At 50.4% G+C, this 18543-nt stretch overlaps 2 protein-coding genes across 6 annotated transcripts in view; one reads left to right on the top strand and one right to left on the bottom strand.

The window, feature by feature from the left end:
- The window catches only part of PMM1 (phosphomannomutase 1), a 50873-nt gene that overhangs the window by 18967 nt on the left and 13363 nt on the right, over positions 1 to 18543 (top strand). For 2 of the 4 annotated variants that reach the window (XM_084645166.1, XM_084645163.1), the window contains one exon: positions 15164 to 15520. The exons of the other annotated variants lie outside the window; for them this stretch is intronic. In XM_084645166.1, the coding sequence (XP_084501292.1) occupies positions 15164 to 15277 (114 nt within the window). In that variant the 3' untranslated portion in view covers positions 15278 to 15520. Of the gene's footprint in view, positions 1 to 15163; positions 15521 to 18543 lie in introns of those variants that run through there. 4 annotated transcript variants of the gene reach the window in all.
- The window catches only part of CSDC2 (cold shock domain containing C2), a 29014-nt gene continuing 10613 nt past the window's right edge, over positions 143 to 18543 (bottom strand). For both annotated transcript variants that reach the window (XM_084645647.1, XM_084645648.1), the window contains exons 2-4: positions 7174 to 7439; positions 5391 to 5513; positions 143 to 4481 (exon numbers count right to left, since the gene is read on the bottom strand). In XM_084645647.1, coding sequence (XP_084501773.1) covers positions 4319 to 4481; positions 5391 to 5513; positions 7174 to 7349 — 462 coding nt within the window. In that variant the 5' untranslated portion in view covers positions 7350 to 7439 and the 3' untranslated portion in view covers positions 143 to 4318. The remainder of the gene's footprint in view (positions 4482 to 5390; positions 5514 to 7173; positions 7440 to 18543) is intronic.

Below are 18543 nucleotides of genomic sequence, written 5' to 3'. Positions count from 1 at the left end.
GAGCCAGATACTTCTCTCCTACTGCAGCTGTGAGACTAATCAGCCTTATTGGAGGATCCTGGGGACAGTCCTGCAGTGAGGGCCCTGCCCATGTCAGGTAGATGAAAGAGCCACCACACAAGAGAGACGAGAGAGGCAGGACTCCTGGGAAAGTCACTTTCAATGGTTTATTGCCAGTGTTACAGAAGTTGACACAAGGTCAGACAGGCAGGAACCACACCAGAGTTGTAAAAAACACAAAAAACACTTCTAAGATTTTAGTTTACTTCCAAAAGAACCAAAGAGTTGGTCATGGCCAAGCCAGCTGCCCGTTCTAGGAGAGATGAGAGAGGGAGCTCTGGCACTTGTTGCTCCACCAGGAGGAGACATGGGTGGCTGCTGCTGTTTGAAGCTTGATAACCAAAGAACAGCAGTGAGGATGTGGTGGAGCTACCTCAGCATTCAGGACAGAGCCTCCAGTGAGGAGGAGGAGGAGGAGGGAATAACCTGGTCCCCTGATCAGTTTGCCCTCAAGGGCGGAGGCAGGTGTTGCATGAGATGAGCAGACTACAGCATTCCTTCCTCTGCCTCCGTCTCACCCACGCGGGCAGGAACTCACAGCCCAATGGGTTCCGGGAGTTAATAAGCCCTGTTATGAATCACTCTGTGATAGGCCAGATCCCACTCCCCACAGCGCCAATACAAGGGTTGCCGTTGACTTCAGTGGCTGTAGGATGGGGCTGTAAAGAACCCCCCCGTCCTTGAACGGTTCAGCTTCAAAGGGCAGGCTAGGAAGGCTCTTGTGACTCACAAGGAGTTTCCCCTTTGCTCCCGGGAGCGTAACGCTGCACCCACGGAATAGTAGTGGCACAGCCTGAACCCATTTGGGTAGGGGAAATGAAAGGAGGGCTGCTGAACCAGCCGGACTTGATGGGCCACTGATCTCCCCAGGTACCTCAGCTCTGCGTGGATATTGGGCCAGGCTCCAAAGCATACCAGGGTCAGGCATTTTAGGCTTCAGCAAAGTCCTGGCAGGATGGGGTCCCCTCTCAGAGAGTTACGGCAGAACCCGCGCTCCCATGGTACCAGAAGCAAGAGCGGGGAAATTCACTGCCCTCTAACCACCATACAAAGCCACTTGGCAGCGTTGCCCCCTCTTCTAACACAGGTGCTGCTCGTGCACAGGTGCTTTCGCTCTCTGGACCCGGCAGCCCATCCACCCCCCCTCCCCCAAGGGCACCCTGCCACTTAGCAAAACTGATTTCACCCCTCACGCCACTGTTGTTGCTATGTCTGGGCAATGTCCACGCCGCTCCAGCTTCTTCACCCCTGAGATGCTGGCATTTTCCAGAGGACCAGCCCAAATAAGGCCTCAGGAGGACATGTTCAGTTACAGAGTCTCCGAAGGGTTGATTCAGGTTGAGGAGCAGATAGTATCAGTGCACACAGAGTTGCAGCCCTGGCTAAACCCCTGGTCAAGACACCTGTGCTTACACTGGAATGTGCCTCAGCCTGCCAATAATATGCAAGCTCATAGCAGCCACGCCCTACCCGCAGAGCCCCTCCCCTCTCCTAACAAGCTGCATTGGGAGATTTGCCTCCTCAGGATACTTACAGGAAGACCAGAAATTAAGGTTATGTTGTAGCAGTGACCCTGTGTGCCCCAGGGGGAGGTGCCCAGAGAGACCCACGTACTATAACTGGAGGAAGCAGTGACTGAGGAGGCGCACCTAGGCAACTGAATACGCAAAGGGAAATTACTGCATAGCCCACTAGACTACCCCTGAGACCATACGGCCACCTATGCCCTTCCTCCATCTCCCTCGCTTCCCACCCCACGGCCAGCAACACAAACATACGCAAAGGGAATTTATGTTAACAAGAGGGGAGGGGAGCTGTAGCTAAAAACTCAGGTCAGCTCCATCCAAAGAAAAGTGCTTCTTCACCTGCAACACCTCTAAACACTCCCGGAAGTGCAGAGGGGTCTTCAACCGCAGGTCTCTGGCCATGCAGCAGCATAGAGCAATAGCTACCAGCCCAGACCGCTGCTCTGCTATCCATCCATTATCAGTGCAAAAATCACCAGCCGGGGGGGTGGGGGTGTGTGTGTGAGAGAGAGAGAAAGAGAGAGAGAGAGAGAGAACCTAATAGGTCTTTTTCATCTGCAGCATCTATGCTGCTATATGTGATCAGGATATTAAGAGTTCTTTCTTCAGCCATCAAGCCCAAGTCATCCCCTGACACAATCCTCCCCATCCTGTCTAGAGAGCGTGACCTGTACATACAGCACACCATGGTACCATAGCAACCACAGCAATTATGCCATGTAAATCCACGGGGTCACAGAGACAGAGAGAGTTGCTACAACAACTAGGATACTCAAGGACAGGAACAAACCATGGGCTTTTGTGTGTGTGTGTGTGAGATGTGGGAGCAGGAACCAGAATGTACCACTTGTTGTGGCTAGAGGAAACTTGAGAAGAGTGCCTCCTAAAAAAGAAAAATCTTACATTTTGCATTTGCAAAGATTTATTCAATTAAATTGCTTAAATAAGTTAATCAACTTAATCTAAAGCAGGAAACTATTTATCCAGCTATGTAGCTAGTGAGGACCACTCTTTTGAGGATTAAAGACAGCGTCTAGCCTACAATTCAGTGAGTCTGCATGACTGGACAGGACATCAGTAACTAGAGTCTAGATTTATTCCCATTGCCTTCTTGGTTTGTTATGCTCTTTCCTGATCTCTCTCCACACACACCCACACAACAATAAACACCACACAAACGTCTATACAGGGCTGTTTGACCTGTGATCATCTGAAGGAGGAAGATTTCTAAAGGAGTATGAGTAAGACTGTAAATACCAACTAGCACTTCTAGTGGACCTACGAAGCGCAGGCCTCAAAATGGGTAGGACTGAGGGAGAACAGACTTTATCGTCCCAATGGGGAAATGGAGGCAGAGAGATTAAGGTTCAGAAAAGCATATATTGAGACACGTAGGCTCTGATTTGCAGACATGCTGCACACCCACAACTCCAGATGAAGTGATTGGGGACTGTGGATACTCAGCACCTCTGAATGTCAGATCCAATATGATTCATATTGGGCCACTGAAAACTAAAGCACCACGAAATAAGAATCAGAGATCGCTTCTGAGTCTGCTGCCTAAGTGACTTGTCCAAAGCCCCACAGTGAGTTTATGCAAAATAGAGCCAAAGTCTCCTCGCACTCTGGACAGGAAGAGGTTTTCAAAGCTAACCTCATTGTTTTTAGGACATCTCCCTCCACACTAATGAGATTTGGCAAATCTCAATCATATGTGTGGGGACCTGAGGGAAGGGTTGTGGGGAGAGAGACTTAATTCATATTTTAAGGCTCCCCCTTCCCCCCGCATAGTGGTACATTCCATTGTCTTACAAAAAAAATAAAAAAACAACAGCCTATTGGTATATTCTTACTCCCCAGGCTCAGGATGCCAGTATTCGGGGGAATTACAGGCGAAGAGGGTGCAAATGAGGCTCACTAGAGCAGTGGCCAGATCCAGAGCCTATGGAGTACAGCTGTTCACTCTGCAGCTGCTCAGAGCCAGCAGGCAGGTGTATAAAATGACGTGGGGGAGATACACTCCATTTTGCCTCTTCTCTCCCCTCACTGGCTGGAGGGGGAATAGATTCTATCTCTTGCCAGGTGAGAGAGTCCCAGGAAAGACTCTAGAACCCTGAACTGGAGCTTTCAATCTACATGCTTCTTTAAGACTCTGTGGGGCTGCCCTGCCCCTCAAATGATGAGTGCCTCCTTGCCCACTCTCTACAGGGATATTGCCACCCACCCCTCATTCCCCCTGGCTCTCCTTAGCGTCAGCTTTGAAGAAGTTGGCGGGGGGTCAAAACTCTGGCTGTCCTGGCCCCCTGCATGGGGGATTTAGAGCTTCCTGAAGGAGTTGGGATCAGGGAAGAGTGGTGAGTTTGGATAGCATGGGCAGCAGGATAAACTGGACATCAACTCCTGCTGGGTTCACACCTCTCCTCTCCCAACACAAAGCAGGCGCTTCTGCACATGTCCCTGGGGAAAGACCACATGAGCTCATGACATGTAGGAAAGTGGGAATCTGCCCCAAAGCAGCTCTGCCTCTCTCTCCACCCTCAAGAAGACACAGTTACAAACAAGGATGTAATCTTATAAAAGACACAGAATGGATACGGCTACATGTCACTTTGCAAACAAGAAATGTGATCCCACCCCTCTCCCCCGCAAGCCAGCTGCCCCAGACTTTGTCCCTGTCCCCACCCCCACCCCACCTCCAGACTGAGCTAGCTCATGTAGACTCCACCCGAAGCCTAGGATCCAATTATTTGCCCGGACCATGTCTCGTGCTTTGTGTGCGGGGCCAGGTTGGTGAGCACCACCTCCACAGCCTGGAACTTCTGGTTCTTGGGTGGAATGGGGCAAATTTTGTATGTGACCTCGTCTCCTTCCATGGGGACGTACTCCCCCTCGATGCTGGAAGAGAGGAAGATATGGTAGATAGTTAGGGGCTGAAATGAGACCGAAGCCAAAAAAATAATCAGGCAGTAGTGATGTCCTTGGTCACAGGCTGCTCTTGGGGGAGTGGGGACAAATGCTTCATTCCTGAAGACCTGACATCAGCTGTGCCCTTTCTATAGGGGTGGAAAGAGCTGCAGTGATAGCCCCTCCTCTCCCTGACTACAGGATGATGCCATGAGGGACTCTGGCACCATGATGAGTCCCATTATCTGGGGTCCTTCAATGGGGCAAAAGCAAGTTCACGCCTCTGGCATTCAGGCCTCTGACTCTGTGGGCCCCTTTGGAAATCCCAGCCTTAATAAATGTTTTGCTGCGGTGGGACACAAGATCCAGACTTCGGGAAGAGGTTTTACCCCCAGGACAGGTACTGCCCAACCAGCAGCCGCATGTGCACTTCGCTGACACACACTGTGCCTCCAACCTAGAGAGCCCAGTTTTGGAAAGGAGCGGGCTTCAAAGTGGAGTCGGCCCATCCCTCCCCCCTGCAGATTTTAGCCAGTCCTAGGCCTCCATAACCAATCTCATCAGCTAGCCCTCGTGCCCCAGTTAACACCAGGCATCATGGCTATTTGTATGATGTGAACACATCTCCACAACAAACTGACCTGAGATCCTGCTGGCTCCCAGAGCCCAAAGTCACTTCTCACAGGCCCCAAACAGCCATCAAGTGGCAACAATTTCTGGTCATTCCCATCTATTGTTACCAGTGACCTCCACGTTAAAGGATCCTGTCCCATTCGCAGTGGGACAGCGGCAGGGAGGGAGAGGAGGGGGGGCAGGAACCCCTTCATTCATCCAGTCCTCCTAGACCTAGCGATGCCCTCACGGTGAAAGCTTCTATATCCCACTCCCTGCAGGACTCACTCAGACACGTGTACAAATATGTCCTCTGTGCCGTTCTCTGGAGTGATGAAGCCGTGGCCCTGGGAGCGCGAGAACTGCTTACAGACGCCCTTGAAGACAGGGCCAGCAGAGGCACGAGCTGTCCTAGGGAAGGAGAGAGGAGTGGGGAAGAGGTGAAGTAGCCTCACAGTTAGCACCACAAGAGACACCATTAGGCAGTGCCACTTAAAGGAGCCAGACCAATCAGTCTCACCACATCTTTAGCCCAGGAGAGGGTTGTGTCGCCACTTTTCTAAACAAAATGGTGTCCCTTACCATGAAGATCATGGTCTTGTGTTCTTGTGACTGGTGCTCTTAATACCAGAGTTAGACCTGCACACTTGGGATAAAGAAGGGAGAGTTTGTTTGAAAGTGTCAGTTGTTTACAGGGTCTTCTGGTTGCCACGGATGCCACTCAGTTTAGCAGGACGGACACCGTTAATCATGATCTCTCGGAAGATCAAGGTTGCAATTACAACCAGGAGGCAGATTTTTAGGAGCCTCTCCTCTGCCAGAAGTGGCTCTCCACAACGGACAATCCCAAACCCAGGCAGGAATCAAAGACATTGTATTGCTTCTATTGTTATCCCCACTGTCTGGCAAAGGCCTGTCAGACCCAGGTATTGGTGGCGCTGCAGCGGAGAGGTAGGCGGTGGAAGAGGAGAAGGTTGGGTCAGAAATCAGTCAGTTATTTACAGAATTAACAGACCGTAGCCAGGCAATAGCCTCCTTTCAAGGGGGGCAGGTAGATCAGTCACTATACGACTGAAAGGGCTGGGCCCCCTATGCCACACAGAGCACTTCTCTCAACCTCTGCGGCACATGGCGGGGGGGGGGGGAGCTCAGCCATGCACTCACCATGTCAAGTGGCCACTGGCTAGGGAGGCAGCAGCCCAGGGTGCCACATGTTAAAGTGGCACCTCTGGAATAGCACTCTGAGTGCCAATCACCCACCAACGTGCCAGTCCCAGACAGCTCTTCACCAGCCCTGGGGCATCTGCCTATCTGCTCCCCCATGGCTGCTAAGGGGCAGCTCCCATTTTTACTCAGTAGAGGGGGAGGAGTGTATGAGGGAGGGGTCCTTGGCAGCCTAGAATCCTTCGTGTCCGTTACCTCAGGACCTCCTTTGAAGCATCACTAACTAGTGCAGAGGGTTCTAGGAGGGAGGGGGGGCTGAAGTTAAAAGCACCTGCCGTGCGCTTTTGAGTGGGTACCAATCCCTCTGTTTAGGGGAGGGGACGACAGTAGGGAACCAGCTGGGTGGGTGGAAGTAAGGGAGCTACTTGTGGAGGCATCAGATCCCCTCCTTGCCTAGGGCGCCCAGGGACACGGGTCTGAGTTTGCTCACCATGAGCATTGTTGGCGTGTAACAGTATGTGCATGCGCACACATACCCCTGTGCAGAGACCACAGGGCGAGTGCCAGCTCAGTTACACATAAGCTGTTCCCCCGTCTGCAGCACACACTCAAAAACACACTCTGCATGGCCCTGCCTCCCCTGGCTTCCTACTCCTTATGTGTATGCGTCATCCAGGTCAGCACAGCTCCGGGAATACCTGCTTGTCTCTGAACTACTGTGGTTGAACCAGCAAAGGGAGACCGCCCCAGTGGGTGTCTGGGTGTGATCACATACACACAGCAGCTACAATCTCTCCCATTGCTCCCCCACATTGGAGCAGTCCACAGGATTTTTATACTCTGCCCTATTGCCCCTTGTGCAGCGACCGCCCTGTCCGACCCTCAGCAGCATAAGCCAGATACTTACGCAGAGTATGTTCTGGTTCTTTTGGTGGGGAGGGGGCTGGGCAGGTCCCGGAGGAGAAGATTGCCCCGCTCCCAGATCCGACTTCCCTCCCGGTGAAAGGGGAAGGTGGGCCAGACAGGCGACTTCGGGGAGTGGAGGGTTGGGACTGTCGGAGGGGTGGTTGGGTCTGACGACATGGCGTGGCTGGCGGGATGAGTCGTCGTTTGGAGGGGAGAGTGGCAACAGGAAGGAGAGAGCGAGCTCACAATTTTGGCTCTTACTTCAACCTATGGTACAAAGCAGAGAAAGAGACGGTGTAACATACAGGGAACAGACTGTGTGATCTGCAGCCCATTGCCCCCCTCTCTCTCATAGGATGAGCAGGGCCAGGCCTGGCTGGTGCTTGAGTTGGAGATCAGCAAGGAAAAGCTGGGTGCTGTAGAGGTGGCGTTGGCAACATGGTAGGCGGTGGCGTTCCCTGTGAGTCCGTACAGACCCCCCAAGCCCCAGCGTGCTGTAACAGCATGGAGGTGCCACCAGTGCTTCAAGTGGGCAGGGTGGGAATGGGTCGCAGACCCTGGGGACAAGGGAGGTTGTTGTTGTTTTTAAAATCAAGCTGGGTCACAGTGGGGCATGCTTTAAGCACAGCTTTTTACAACAGCTCCTGTGTTGTATCGCTCCTGCAGCCCCCAGACTGGGCTCCACACCCCCACAGACACAGGCACAACACACTCACCACACCCACCCACCCCAGGATCGCCCCTCCCCACTGGAACCCACACTGTTCTCACAAGAGGGGAGGGCAAAGGAGGAAGTGGAAACTACCCAGCGGCTCTGGGTGGCCCCAATTCCTCCTCTGCTCCTGGGAGCAATAGGATGGCTCCGCCCCCATCCCTCCCTGCGGCATCCAGCCTGGGAAGGGGTAGAGGGAATCCTGTTCCCACCCCTCACTGGTCTGGGAAAGGGAGGTAAAGAATAGCTCAGTGATTTGAGCATTGGCCTGCTAAACCCAAGGTTGTGAGTTCAATCCTTGAGGGGGCCGTTTGGGGCAAAAATTGGGGATTGGTCCCCCTTTGAGCAGGGGGTTGGACTAGATGACCTCCTGAGGTCCCTTTGGATTCTGTGAATTACTACTCCTAGCCTGAAACCCCAGGAGCTGCAGGAGGAGCAGAGGTGAGGGTGGGGCCAGAATCAGTTGCTGGGCAAGCGAATGGGCACATAGGGGGGTGATAAGACCCCCCACATACGTTTGTCAGATCACTTAAGCATTTGGTACAGTTTGTGATCCGAGGTGGAAAAAAAAATCAAGGTCTTCCCCCCCTTGTGGTTAGAAAATATCTGTCTGTGGCTGCTGGTGCAGGGCCCCATGTTGTTGGAGAGATGGGCCCCACCCAAAAAGCTACTAGGCTGGATGGAGCTGCAAGAACTCCCGCTGGCTGCCCATTTGACTCAATTTTATTGACTTTGCTGTCGTCTTGAGGGACCTGTCTCCAATTCCTTTACTGCTGAGAGTCAGAGCTGCGGCAGGGATCAAAACCTTGTCACTTCTGCTTGAAGGAACCTTCAGATATTCGCTATATATGTGCTGGGGAGGAATTCACTAGGCAAGTTGTAGGGAAAATTTAGGAGGATTTAGCTCCACTACCCCCATTGCAATTAATGTGAGCTGTGCAACTAAGTCCCCTAGTAGGCTTTGAAAATCTCATCATATAGAACAGAGCTACAGGTAACTCCCACTGGTTAGACCTATGGGGTGGGACTTTTCAGATGTGATTTAGGCCAGGGCTATGCTTGAAACTTTTGCGAGTACAGTAAATTCAGTCAGGGGTGGGATTTTTGTGTGACATTTCTATACCAGCAAAAGGCCTAGTGTAGCAGTGTTTGTACCAGCATAAAAGTTGGTAGTAAATATTAACTTTATGATTTATAGTGTTAAACTCTCATAATTGTTATATGCTAACCAAAGTCCCTTTTATGTTGTGAATCAATATATTTAGTGCCTTATATCTACTGAAACGGAAAAGTACTTTGTCCTTCAATCGAACCTAATGGGTGAAGGAAACACTGAATTCAGTAATGGAACGTGTATAATCTTTTACCCTGACTTTACTAATATAGCCAGACACCCAGGGAAGGGACCCCTCAGAACTAATGAAAGGTACCTACAGAAGTATGTTATAATAAATAAGACTGGGTAATTGGTAAGGAGTGCTTGCCATCTAATTATGTTCTCTGAGCAATAAGAGGTACTTGTGATTGCAAACGTTTTCTGTAAGGGGTGAAATAATGACCCACTGAAAGGTGTCTTTAAACTCATTAAGAACTGCCAGTTGCCACAGCTGTCAGTAATAATGACCAGATCAGAAAGCCCTTTAGTTTAACTCAGCCATGGAACCTGGGACAGCCATGACAGAAACGCCATAAGTAATTAGTTCAGATAAGGTATCAAAAGCAGAACAGGGTGAAACTAATCATGGGAAAGTATTTTTCCCTCCAAAAAGGGAAAAATTCTTTGTCTCACACCCTATAAAGAGACAGAGGTTTGGGGAGTTAGACTGGGAATGAACGCTGCCAGCATTCCAGCAGGTACAGAGGAAGGGCCCAACTACCCTCTCTTCAGTATCTACAGGGGATGGGAAGACGTTTTCTTTCTGTATCCTGTGCAGTGCTGTATGAATCTCTGATTAAATAATTCCATTGGAGCCAGTTATTCTGACATTTTCTACTGTTATTACATTCCAGCACACCACAAAGTGCTTTTATCAGTGTAGCTTATTTTGCTTTGGGAACCAGTATAAGCTCTACTGGCAAAAACACTCCTTTGCCAATTTAAGCTGCATCCACCCCAGGGGGGTTTGCCAGCATAGCTATACCAACACACCTTTTCTGGTGTAGACCTAGCCTAAGGAGCAAAACTCCCGTTGGTTTTCAGTGGGTGTTGAGCATCCAAATCTCTTTGGCACTTTTGAAAATCTCTCCCATTTTTTTCTAAATCCCAAGATTTTGGATTCAAGAGGTGAGTATGGGCACAATGCTTCCCCGTCTCTGCTGGGATCTACGTGCTACCGGAATACAAATAAGAGTTTTTATACTAGCATTCAGAAATGTATCTGCTGTTGGAGGAAACAAACCTTTATCCTCTCTCCCAACCCATTGCCGTAAGCTTTGTGAACATCAAGGCACGTAGAACGGGCCAAACTCAAAATTAGCCAAAGGAAAGTAAACCCCATGGAAGCTGTTCGATTGAATAGAATCCTCTCCGTTTTTGTTCTGTCATCCCAGATTCACGCTGTGCCTCACAAACTGGCATTGACTTCAACTACATTGTTGTCACCACCTCTTTCTTTTAACAGACTTCTCCATTTCCGTTGCCTTCCCACTTAATCTCCTACTGCTAAGCTAATCGTCTCAAGTTATTTTTCCCCACACCAGAAAGAAAGAGCTAGAACAGAATCTAGTGATGGTTCTGTAAGATGAGGTACCCGTGCACCATCCTTCCTCTTCTATCAGGGGCTTACCCAGTCATTTTCCATATGCTGGAAAGCCCCGGAAGGGCCCCTCAAGGATACTCAGGCAATAGAAAGTCACAATGTAGTTGTGGAACCCCCCATCACTGGAGGTGTTTAAGAACAGGCTGGACAGACACCTGTCGGGGTTATCTAGGATCCTTGGTCCTGCCTCAGTGCAAGGCGCTGGGCTAGATGAACTTTCAAGGTCCCTTTCAGCCCTACATTTCTGTGATTCTATGTTTTTCCAAGGGAAACATGCTGCAGAGTGACTATTCACCAGACTCCCTGCTCTGCCTGGCCATGCCCAGGCACAGAACATCTTAACTGAGCCAGAGAGATTCCAACTTTTAAATAAACCTGCATCAGTTTATTGCTTTAGAAAAGTTGTGCTTTTCCTGGGACTTGGCAATACAACATTGACCTGCCCTCTCTGCCACTGATCTACTGCGTGACCCCAGGAAAGTCACTTCACCTCCCTGTCTGTGCCTCCATTTCCCCTCCTACCCTTTGCCTCAGCCATTTACAAAGTAAGTTCTTCAGAACAAGGACTCTGTGTTGCTGTACAGCGTCTAGCACAACTGGGCCCCCCATCTCAGTCAGGGCAGTAGATAATAACATAATGCTAATGCTAACACTAACAATTCATTTTGATTTGAACCACAGAGCAGAAGTGGATATTGAGAGTTGACTCCACACCCTGATTCCCTTTTTTGGGAGCACAGTGTTTGTTTCCCCGGATGTTACTCAATCCACCTTGCACAGACGGAAGTAGTTTCTCTCTCTAGTTTCCCACTGTAAAGGTTTCAATGCAGATTTTAAACTCCTCTATGCCTGCTGATGTCAGGTGGCTCTTCAGAAAGACGCATGATCTGGACAAACTGGAGAAATGGTCTGAAGTAAATAGGATGAAATTCAAAAAGGACAAATGCAAAGTACTCCACTAGGAAGGAACAATCAGTTGCACATATACAAAATAGGAAATGACTGCCTAGGAAACAGTACTGTGGAAAGGGATCTGGAGGTCATAGTGGATTGCAAGCTAAATATGAGTCAACAAGCAAACATCATTCCTGGATGTATGAGCAGGAGTATTGTAAGCAAGACACAAGAAGTAATTCTTCCACTCTACTCCATGCTGATTAGGCCTCAACTGGAGTATTGCGTCCAGTTCTTGGTGCCACATTTCAGGAAGGATGTGGACAAGTTGGAGAAAGTCCAGAGAAGAGCAACAAAAATGATTAAAGGTCTACAAAACATGACCTATGAGGGAAGATTGAAAAAATTGGTTTGCTTAGTTTGGAGAAACAGAAGAGTGAAAGGGGACATGATAACAGTTTTCAAGTTCACAAAAGGTTGTTACAAGGAGGAGGGAGAAAAATTGTTGTTCTTAACCTCTGAAGATAGGACGAGAAGCAATGGGCTTAAATTGCAGCAAGGGTGGTTTAGGTTGGACATTAGGAAAAACTTCCTAACTGTCAGAGTGGTTAAGCACTGGAATAAATTGCCTAGGGAGGTTGTGAAATCTCCATCATTGGGGATTTTTAAGAGTAGATTGAACAAACAGCATCAGGGATGGTCTAGATCAGGGGTCGGCAACCTATGGCACGCATGCCAAAGACGGCACACTGCTGCCTGCCGGGTCCCAGCCGCCGGCACTGCTCAGCCCACTGCCGAACCCAAGCCGGGACCCCAGGAGGCAGCAGCGTGCCTTTAAAAATCTTGCCCGCCCAGCCCACTCTTCTCCGCTGCCCCCCCCCGCGGGGGCAGGGTGAAGAAGCCTGGTCCTGCCAGCTGCTGCTGCAGGGCAGGCAAGCTCCCCCCTCCCCCGCCTCTTCTCCCAGCATGCTGGGTTCCTGCCCCACCTCCTCTCCCTCCCTGCTGCCAATCAGCTGATGGCCTTTGTGCAGGAGGGGGAGAAGTGGAGCCGCAGCGTGCTCGCGGCTCCAGGGAGGAGACGGAGAAGAGGTGGGGACAAGGCCTTGGGGAAGGGGGCTGGAGTCAGGGCATATCCCCTCCAGCCCCCTGCTCGTGAGCTGCTCTGGGCAGGGGGCTGGGAGCACCCCCACGACCCTAGTCCACCCCCACAGCTCTCTGCCCTGACCCCTGCACCGCCCGCAGGACCCCAGCCCTCTACCCTGACTCCTGCACCCTCCTCACACACCCCCAGCCTCCTGCCCTGACTCCTGCATCCCCCATACATACACAGCCCCCCAACCCCATGCCCTGACTGTTGCACCCACCACAGTCTCACCCCCACCCTGAGCACCAAACGGGAGCTCCTGCACACACACACCCCCCACATTCCTACCTGCACCCCTCACACCAAATGGGAGCTGCCCAGGTGAGCACTCCACACTCAAACGTCCAGCCCCAACCCTGAGCCCCCTCCCTCATTCTAGCTCCTGGCCAGACCCTACACCCCAACCCCCAGCCTGCTCCTTCACCCCCAGCCCTGTGCTCAGTGCACTCCCACCCTCAGCTCAATGCAGAGAGAGAGAGAGGAAGAGAATGGCTAGAACCAGGGAGAAGGTAGGTACCCACTCTACGTGGGCAGGGCCAGGACCCCAGACCAGCAGCGGGCTGAGTGGGGCCAGCAGCCGGGACCTTGGCTGGCAGGAGCCTGCAAAAGGAACCCCAGACCAGCAGCGGGCTGAGTGGCAGCAGGCTGAGCTGCTCAGCCCACTGCTGGTCTGGGGTCCCGGCCGCCGGCCCGCTCAGCCCACTTCCGGTCTGGGGTTCTGGCTTGCCAGCCGGGGTCCCAGCTGCAGGCCCTGCTCAGCCTGCTGCCGGCCTAGGTGAATGGAACCCCAGGCTGGCAGCAGGCTGAGCAGGCCAGCGGCGTAAGATCAGCATTTTAATTTAAGTTTAAATGAGGCTTCTTAAACATTTGGAAACCTTGTTTACTTTACATACGACAATAGTTTAGTTATATACTATATAGACTTATAGAGAGAGACCTTCGAAAAAACTTTGAAATGTATTACTGGCACGTGAAACCTTAAATTAAAGTGAATAAATGAAGACTCGGCACACCACTTCTGAAAGGTTGCTGACCCCTGGTCTAGATAATACTTAGTCCTGCCTTGAGTGCAGGGGATTAGACTAGATGACCTCTTGAGGTCCCTTCCAGTTCTGTGATTCTATATATGCAGGAATGCCAACCCCACACATTCAAAAGATCAGGAATCGTGAGATTGGCATAATATGAGACGTTTAAAAATTGGGGGGGGGGGTGGCCTTGTGTTTTTAAACCTTTAGGGTTCATGTTCTCAAGCTTCTGTCTGCTGCCACAAAGGCTAGAAAGTCTCATGTAAAGCAGAGCTTTAAGACAGACAGCAAATTCGGAGAGACAAGCAATTAAATTGCAAGAGTAGGCAACACTCAGATGCCGGACTTTACACTAAGAATGAGAAATCCGATACTGTTGTGGGCGATCTGGCCACAGCTGAAATCAGAATCAGAGCCATTATCAGGATCCCAGAGAGCTAGTTGTTTAGTCATTTTGAAATCACCATGTGAGTGTGATCTCAACTGTTTTGGCACTCGGTCCAATTGCACAGTAGTGCTCGCTCTGATGGCGCAAGAGGCATTTAGAGGGGTTATTTTTGTACATTTCTATCCTGTTGGGCAATTCGGTTGCCTCTGTTTGATGTGTCTATGTGATGTCATCAGGAGGCAGCTGTGGTGGATGCATCACTTCGGGGGTTGTTTTGTTTTTAAGCTGCATTCACTGTATCATGTGGGGAGTGCTCGGCACTTCCCAAGTGGAGGGGCGCCCTGGGCAAATCCCAATGGCAATTTCAGTTGGAGCTGGGGTTCATTTCACACCTCAGACCGTTCTATGGCACTGCATTTAAACCGCTGCCATGGTCCCGCTCAAAGACCTTTGCTCTGCAGTAGCGAATGAGTGACTCCTAGGTCTCTGGTGCGGTAGACCCCTTCAGAGGTAGCAGCACTGTGGATATGCCAGAGAAGAATGTATTAGCTTTATCTGATCACATGCCTGAAATCATCCCAAACAGAACTTAACTGGCACCAGCTAGGATAAAAGTGACCATGCCCTCATGCCGTGGGGGTAAGCGGATTTCCAGGACATGCTCCACGTGAGTAGCTGTCCAGCATAGAATCATAGAACTAGAAGAGACCTCGAGAGGTCATCTAGTCCAGTCCCCTGCTAATTATCTAGAGCATTTCTGACAGGTGTTTGTCCAACCTGCTCTTAAAAATCTCCAATGATGGAGATTCCACAACCTCCCTGGGCAATTTATTCCAGTGCTTAACCACTCTGACAGTTAGGAAGTTTTCCCCTAATGTCCAACCTAAACCTCCTTTGCTGCAATTTAAGCCCATTGCTTCTTGTTCTGGTTGACCTCTAAGGATAGGACAATTTTTCTTCCTCTTCCTTGTAAGAGCCTTTTACATACTTGAAAACTGTTATGGCCCCTCTCAGTCTTCTGTTTTCCAGACTAAACAAATCCAATTTTTTCTATCTTCCCTCATAGGTCATGCTTTCTAGACCTTCAATCGTTTTTGTTGCTGTTCTCTGGACTGTCTCCAATTTGTCCACATCCTTCCTGAAATGTGGTGCCCAGAACAATACTCCAGTTGAGGCCTAATTAGAGTGGAGTGGAGCAGAAGAATTACTTCTCGTGTCTTGCTTACAACACAGCACTCCTGCTAATACATCCCAGAATTATGTTTGCTTTTTTTGCAACTGTGTTACACTGTTGACTCATATTTAGCTGTGATCCACTATGACCCCCAGATCCCTTTCCACAGTACTTCTTCCTAGGCAGTCATTTCCCATTTTGTATGTGTGCAACTGATTGTTCCTTTCTAAATGGAGTACTTTGCATTTGTCCTTATTGAATTTCATCCTATTTACTTCAGACCATTCCTCCAGTTTGTCCAGATCATTTTGAATGTTAATCCTATCCTCCAAAGCACTTGCACCATGCTGTGGGCATGGGAAGCAGGGCAGTTGTACAAAGGCTGTGAACATGATGCTGTCAGATTCCAGAAGGAAAAGTCACTTTTGTCCAGGGGAGGGGTGAGAGAAAGATACCACCTGGCTTAGGGGGGGCTCATGAGTAGGTGCGGTTTGTGTGTGTTGGGGAACGAGGCTTTGAAAGGCTAGCCTAGCTCCACCCCCCCCAATTTGCAATTAAACCACCAGCACCTTCAGCTGGGCTCATTTAACACCCTAGGAAACCCAGAGGTTTGAAATTTGGTTCCAAACTCGTGCATAGCCTCCAGAGGAAGGAACAGAGTCCTTGGTGCACGGATAAAGGGGGTCCCCTCCCCTCCACTCTGAAAAGAGAAGGTGCGGAGGGCTTTGGGGAAGTTTTCTAGATTAGTTCCAGTTTCAGGAAGAAAGAAGCCGAGTGGAGCAGACTCCCCCGCTCCTCCCACAGGTTTTGTTTTCTCTGCAAGTTGCTGAGCCAGAACGCTGCCAGCATTCATCCTGGCTCTGCCCCAGCAGACCTTGTATCCATGCCTTAACCACTTCCCATCTGAACAACGGCCATTGCCACTTGTGATCCCCCCCAAACCTTTTACTCAGCTTCTGTGGGTCCTGAATACTGAGGCCGTGCTGCTCTCGTTCGAGGAAGCGGGCCTGGCCTATGCCCAGCATACCAGCAGAGGGATTCTAACGTGGGCACTGCTGTACTGGCAAAGCTGTGCTATAGTCACCCTGACACAAGAGGCTTTTGCCGGCACAGCTATGGCAGGCAGGGTCACAACTCATCATCACTCCCGCCCCCTTTGGTGGCTTCCTCGCCACGTTCCTAACTACCCCAGACCATTCTATGGCCCTTCCCCGGCATCCCAGCCATCCCACCACCCCTTCCAAATTCTTTATCCCCTTCACCGACTTCCTGTTGTGATGAACCGGGTGGTGCCAATGCCTAGCGCTGCCCTCTGCTAGGTGGAACCAGAACTGATTGGTGGAGCAGTATTAATGCCCTTGCTCTGGTGAGCCCTCCTGTGGAATAGCGCGTACAGTTCTGGTCACCCACGTTCAGGAAAGATGAATTCAAGCTGGAACAGGTGCAGGGAAGAGTTACTAGGATGACCAGGGGAATGGAGACTGGAAGAGCTTGGCTTGCTGTGTCTAGCAAGAAGGCTGAGAGGGAATATGCTTGATCACTATAAATACATTGCCAGGGAAGGGGAAGGTAAATACCAGGGAGGGTGAAGAGCTTTTTAAGCTAATGGACAATGATGGCACAAGAACAAATGGGTATAAACCTGCCATGAACAAAATTCAGACTCGAGATTAGACGAAGGCTTCTACCACCCGAGGGGCGAGCCTCTGAATAGGAGTTGTGGGGGCAAACCACTCAACTAGCTTTAGGAGAGTGCTGGACAAATTTCTGAGTGCGGTTGTAAAATGGGGCTGATTGTAATGGCAGGGGAGAGGGCTCAGCTGCCCCAGGGGCTCACGTCCAGTTGATGTCTTATGTTCCTAAAGCTCATGCATCATGGTGTCAGCAGGTCACCTGTCGGGCTCAGAAAGGGATTCCCCCCCCCACACACACACACCATACAATGTATTCTGTGAGGGTTTTATTTTAATCGCCTTCCTCTGAAGCATCAGGGATGGTCACCACTGGAGATGAGACGTTGGATGGGTGGAGCCAGCCCAGGGCTCTGAGGTGGTACCAAGCATTCTCTCTCAGGTGCGTGGCTGGCTGGTTCTGGCTCATATGCTCAGGGCCTAACTGGGTTGGGAAGGAATTTTGGCAGGGTTGGGAAGGAATTTTGGCAGGGACCCAGGGTCTTGGGGGTGGGGGTTTCACCTTCCTCTGTAGAGGTGGGTGCAGGTCATTTGCCAGGATTATCTGTATATACCTCACAATCATGTCCCTGACATTGTGCACCTCCGTCTCTCCTAATCTCTGCTTCTGGCACATAAGAGTCTACTCTCAGATTTTAAGGCCAGAAGGGACCATCATGATCATCTAGGCTGACCTCCTGCACATTTCAGGCCACAGAACCTCACCCACCACTCCTGTAATAGACTGACCCTTATCTATGGCTGAGTTACTGAAGTCCTCAAATCATGATTTAAAGACTTCAGGTTACGGAGACTCTACTTGCAAGTTTAAACTAGAGTAAATGGTGACTTGTACCCCATGCTGCAGAGGAAGGCGGAAAAAAAACAGGGTCTCTGCCAGTCTCCTGTGGGGTCAGTAATACTTTGGTTTAATTTCAGTGGTAGACGTAGTGTGAGGGTGCTGGTGGCCTGTGATACACAGCAAAGCATCTAGTCTGACCTTGAGGGTCCCTTCTGGCCTTAAGCTTCGAGTATGATGATGTGTCATAGGCCTTATACTGCTAACTATCTGTGGAGAGTCCTTTAGCTCAGACATAGGGGGCTGTGCTTTTGGAGCAGGATGATCAGCCTTCTTCCCCCATCATCCCCAGGACAGTCTGAATAGTCATGGTGTGCAGCAGAGAGACAAGAAAGTTCCAAATGGCCACAAATTTGTGATGCTATCCCTTCTCCCGAGAGTGACCAGATGTCCCAATTTTATAGGGACAGTCCTGATTTTGGGGTCTTTTTCTTATATAGGCTCCTATTACCCCCTACCCCGTCCCAATTTTTCATACTTGCTGTCTGGTCACCTACTTCTCCCAGCCCCATCCAGCTTTCCTGCCTCCTACCATTCTCCTCTCATTGGAACCAGTCTGGCTCACATCACAGCATTCGTGGGTGGAGGGGGAAAAGACTTTTTGACTGTTTGTAGAATGTCATCTAGTTCCACTGAAATGAAACATCAGGATTAGGTAACTTCTTGCAGTGTCACTCCAAAGATTGCACCAGAGCCCTCTGGCTCCTACAGTCGGCAGAGGGGACTATTTCTACTTCCTTCTC

This window comes from Lepidochelys olivacea (genome assembly GCF_965140295.1).
Source record: "Lepidochelys olivacea isolate rLepOli2 genome assembly, chromosome: 1".
In the NCBI taxonomy this organism is placed as follows: domain Eukaryota; kingdom Metazoa; phylum Chordata; order Testudines; family Cheloniidae; genus Lepidochelys; species Lepidochelys olivacea.
Note: the sequence above shows the minus strand (reverse complement) of the source record. Positions and strands in the feature narration are given on the sequence as shown.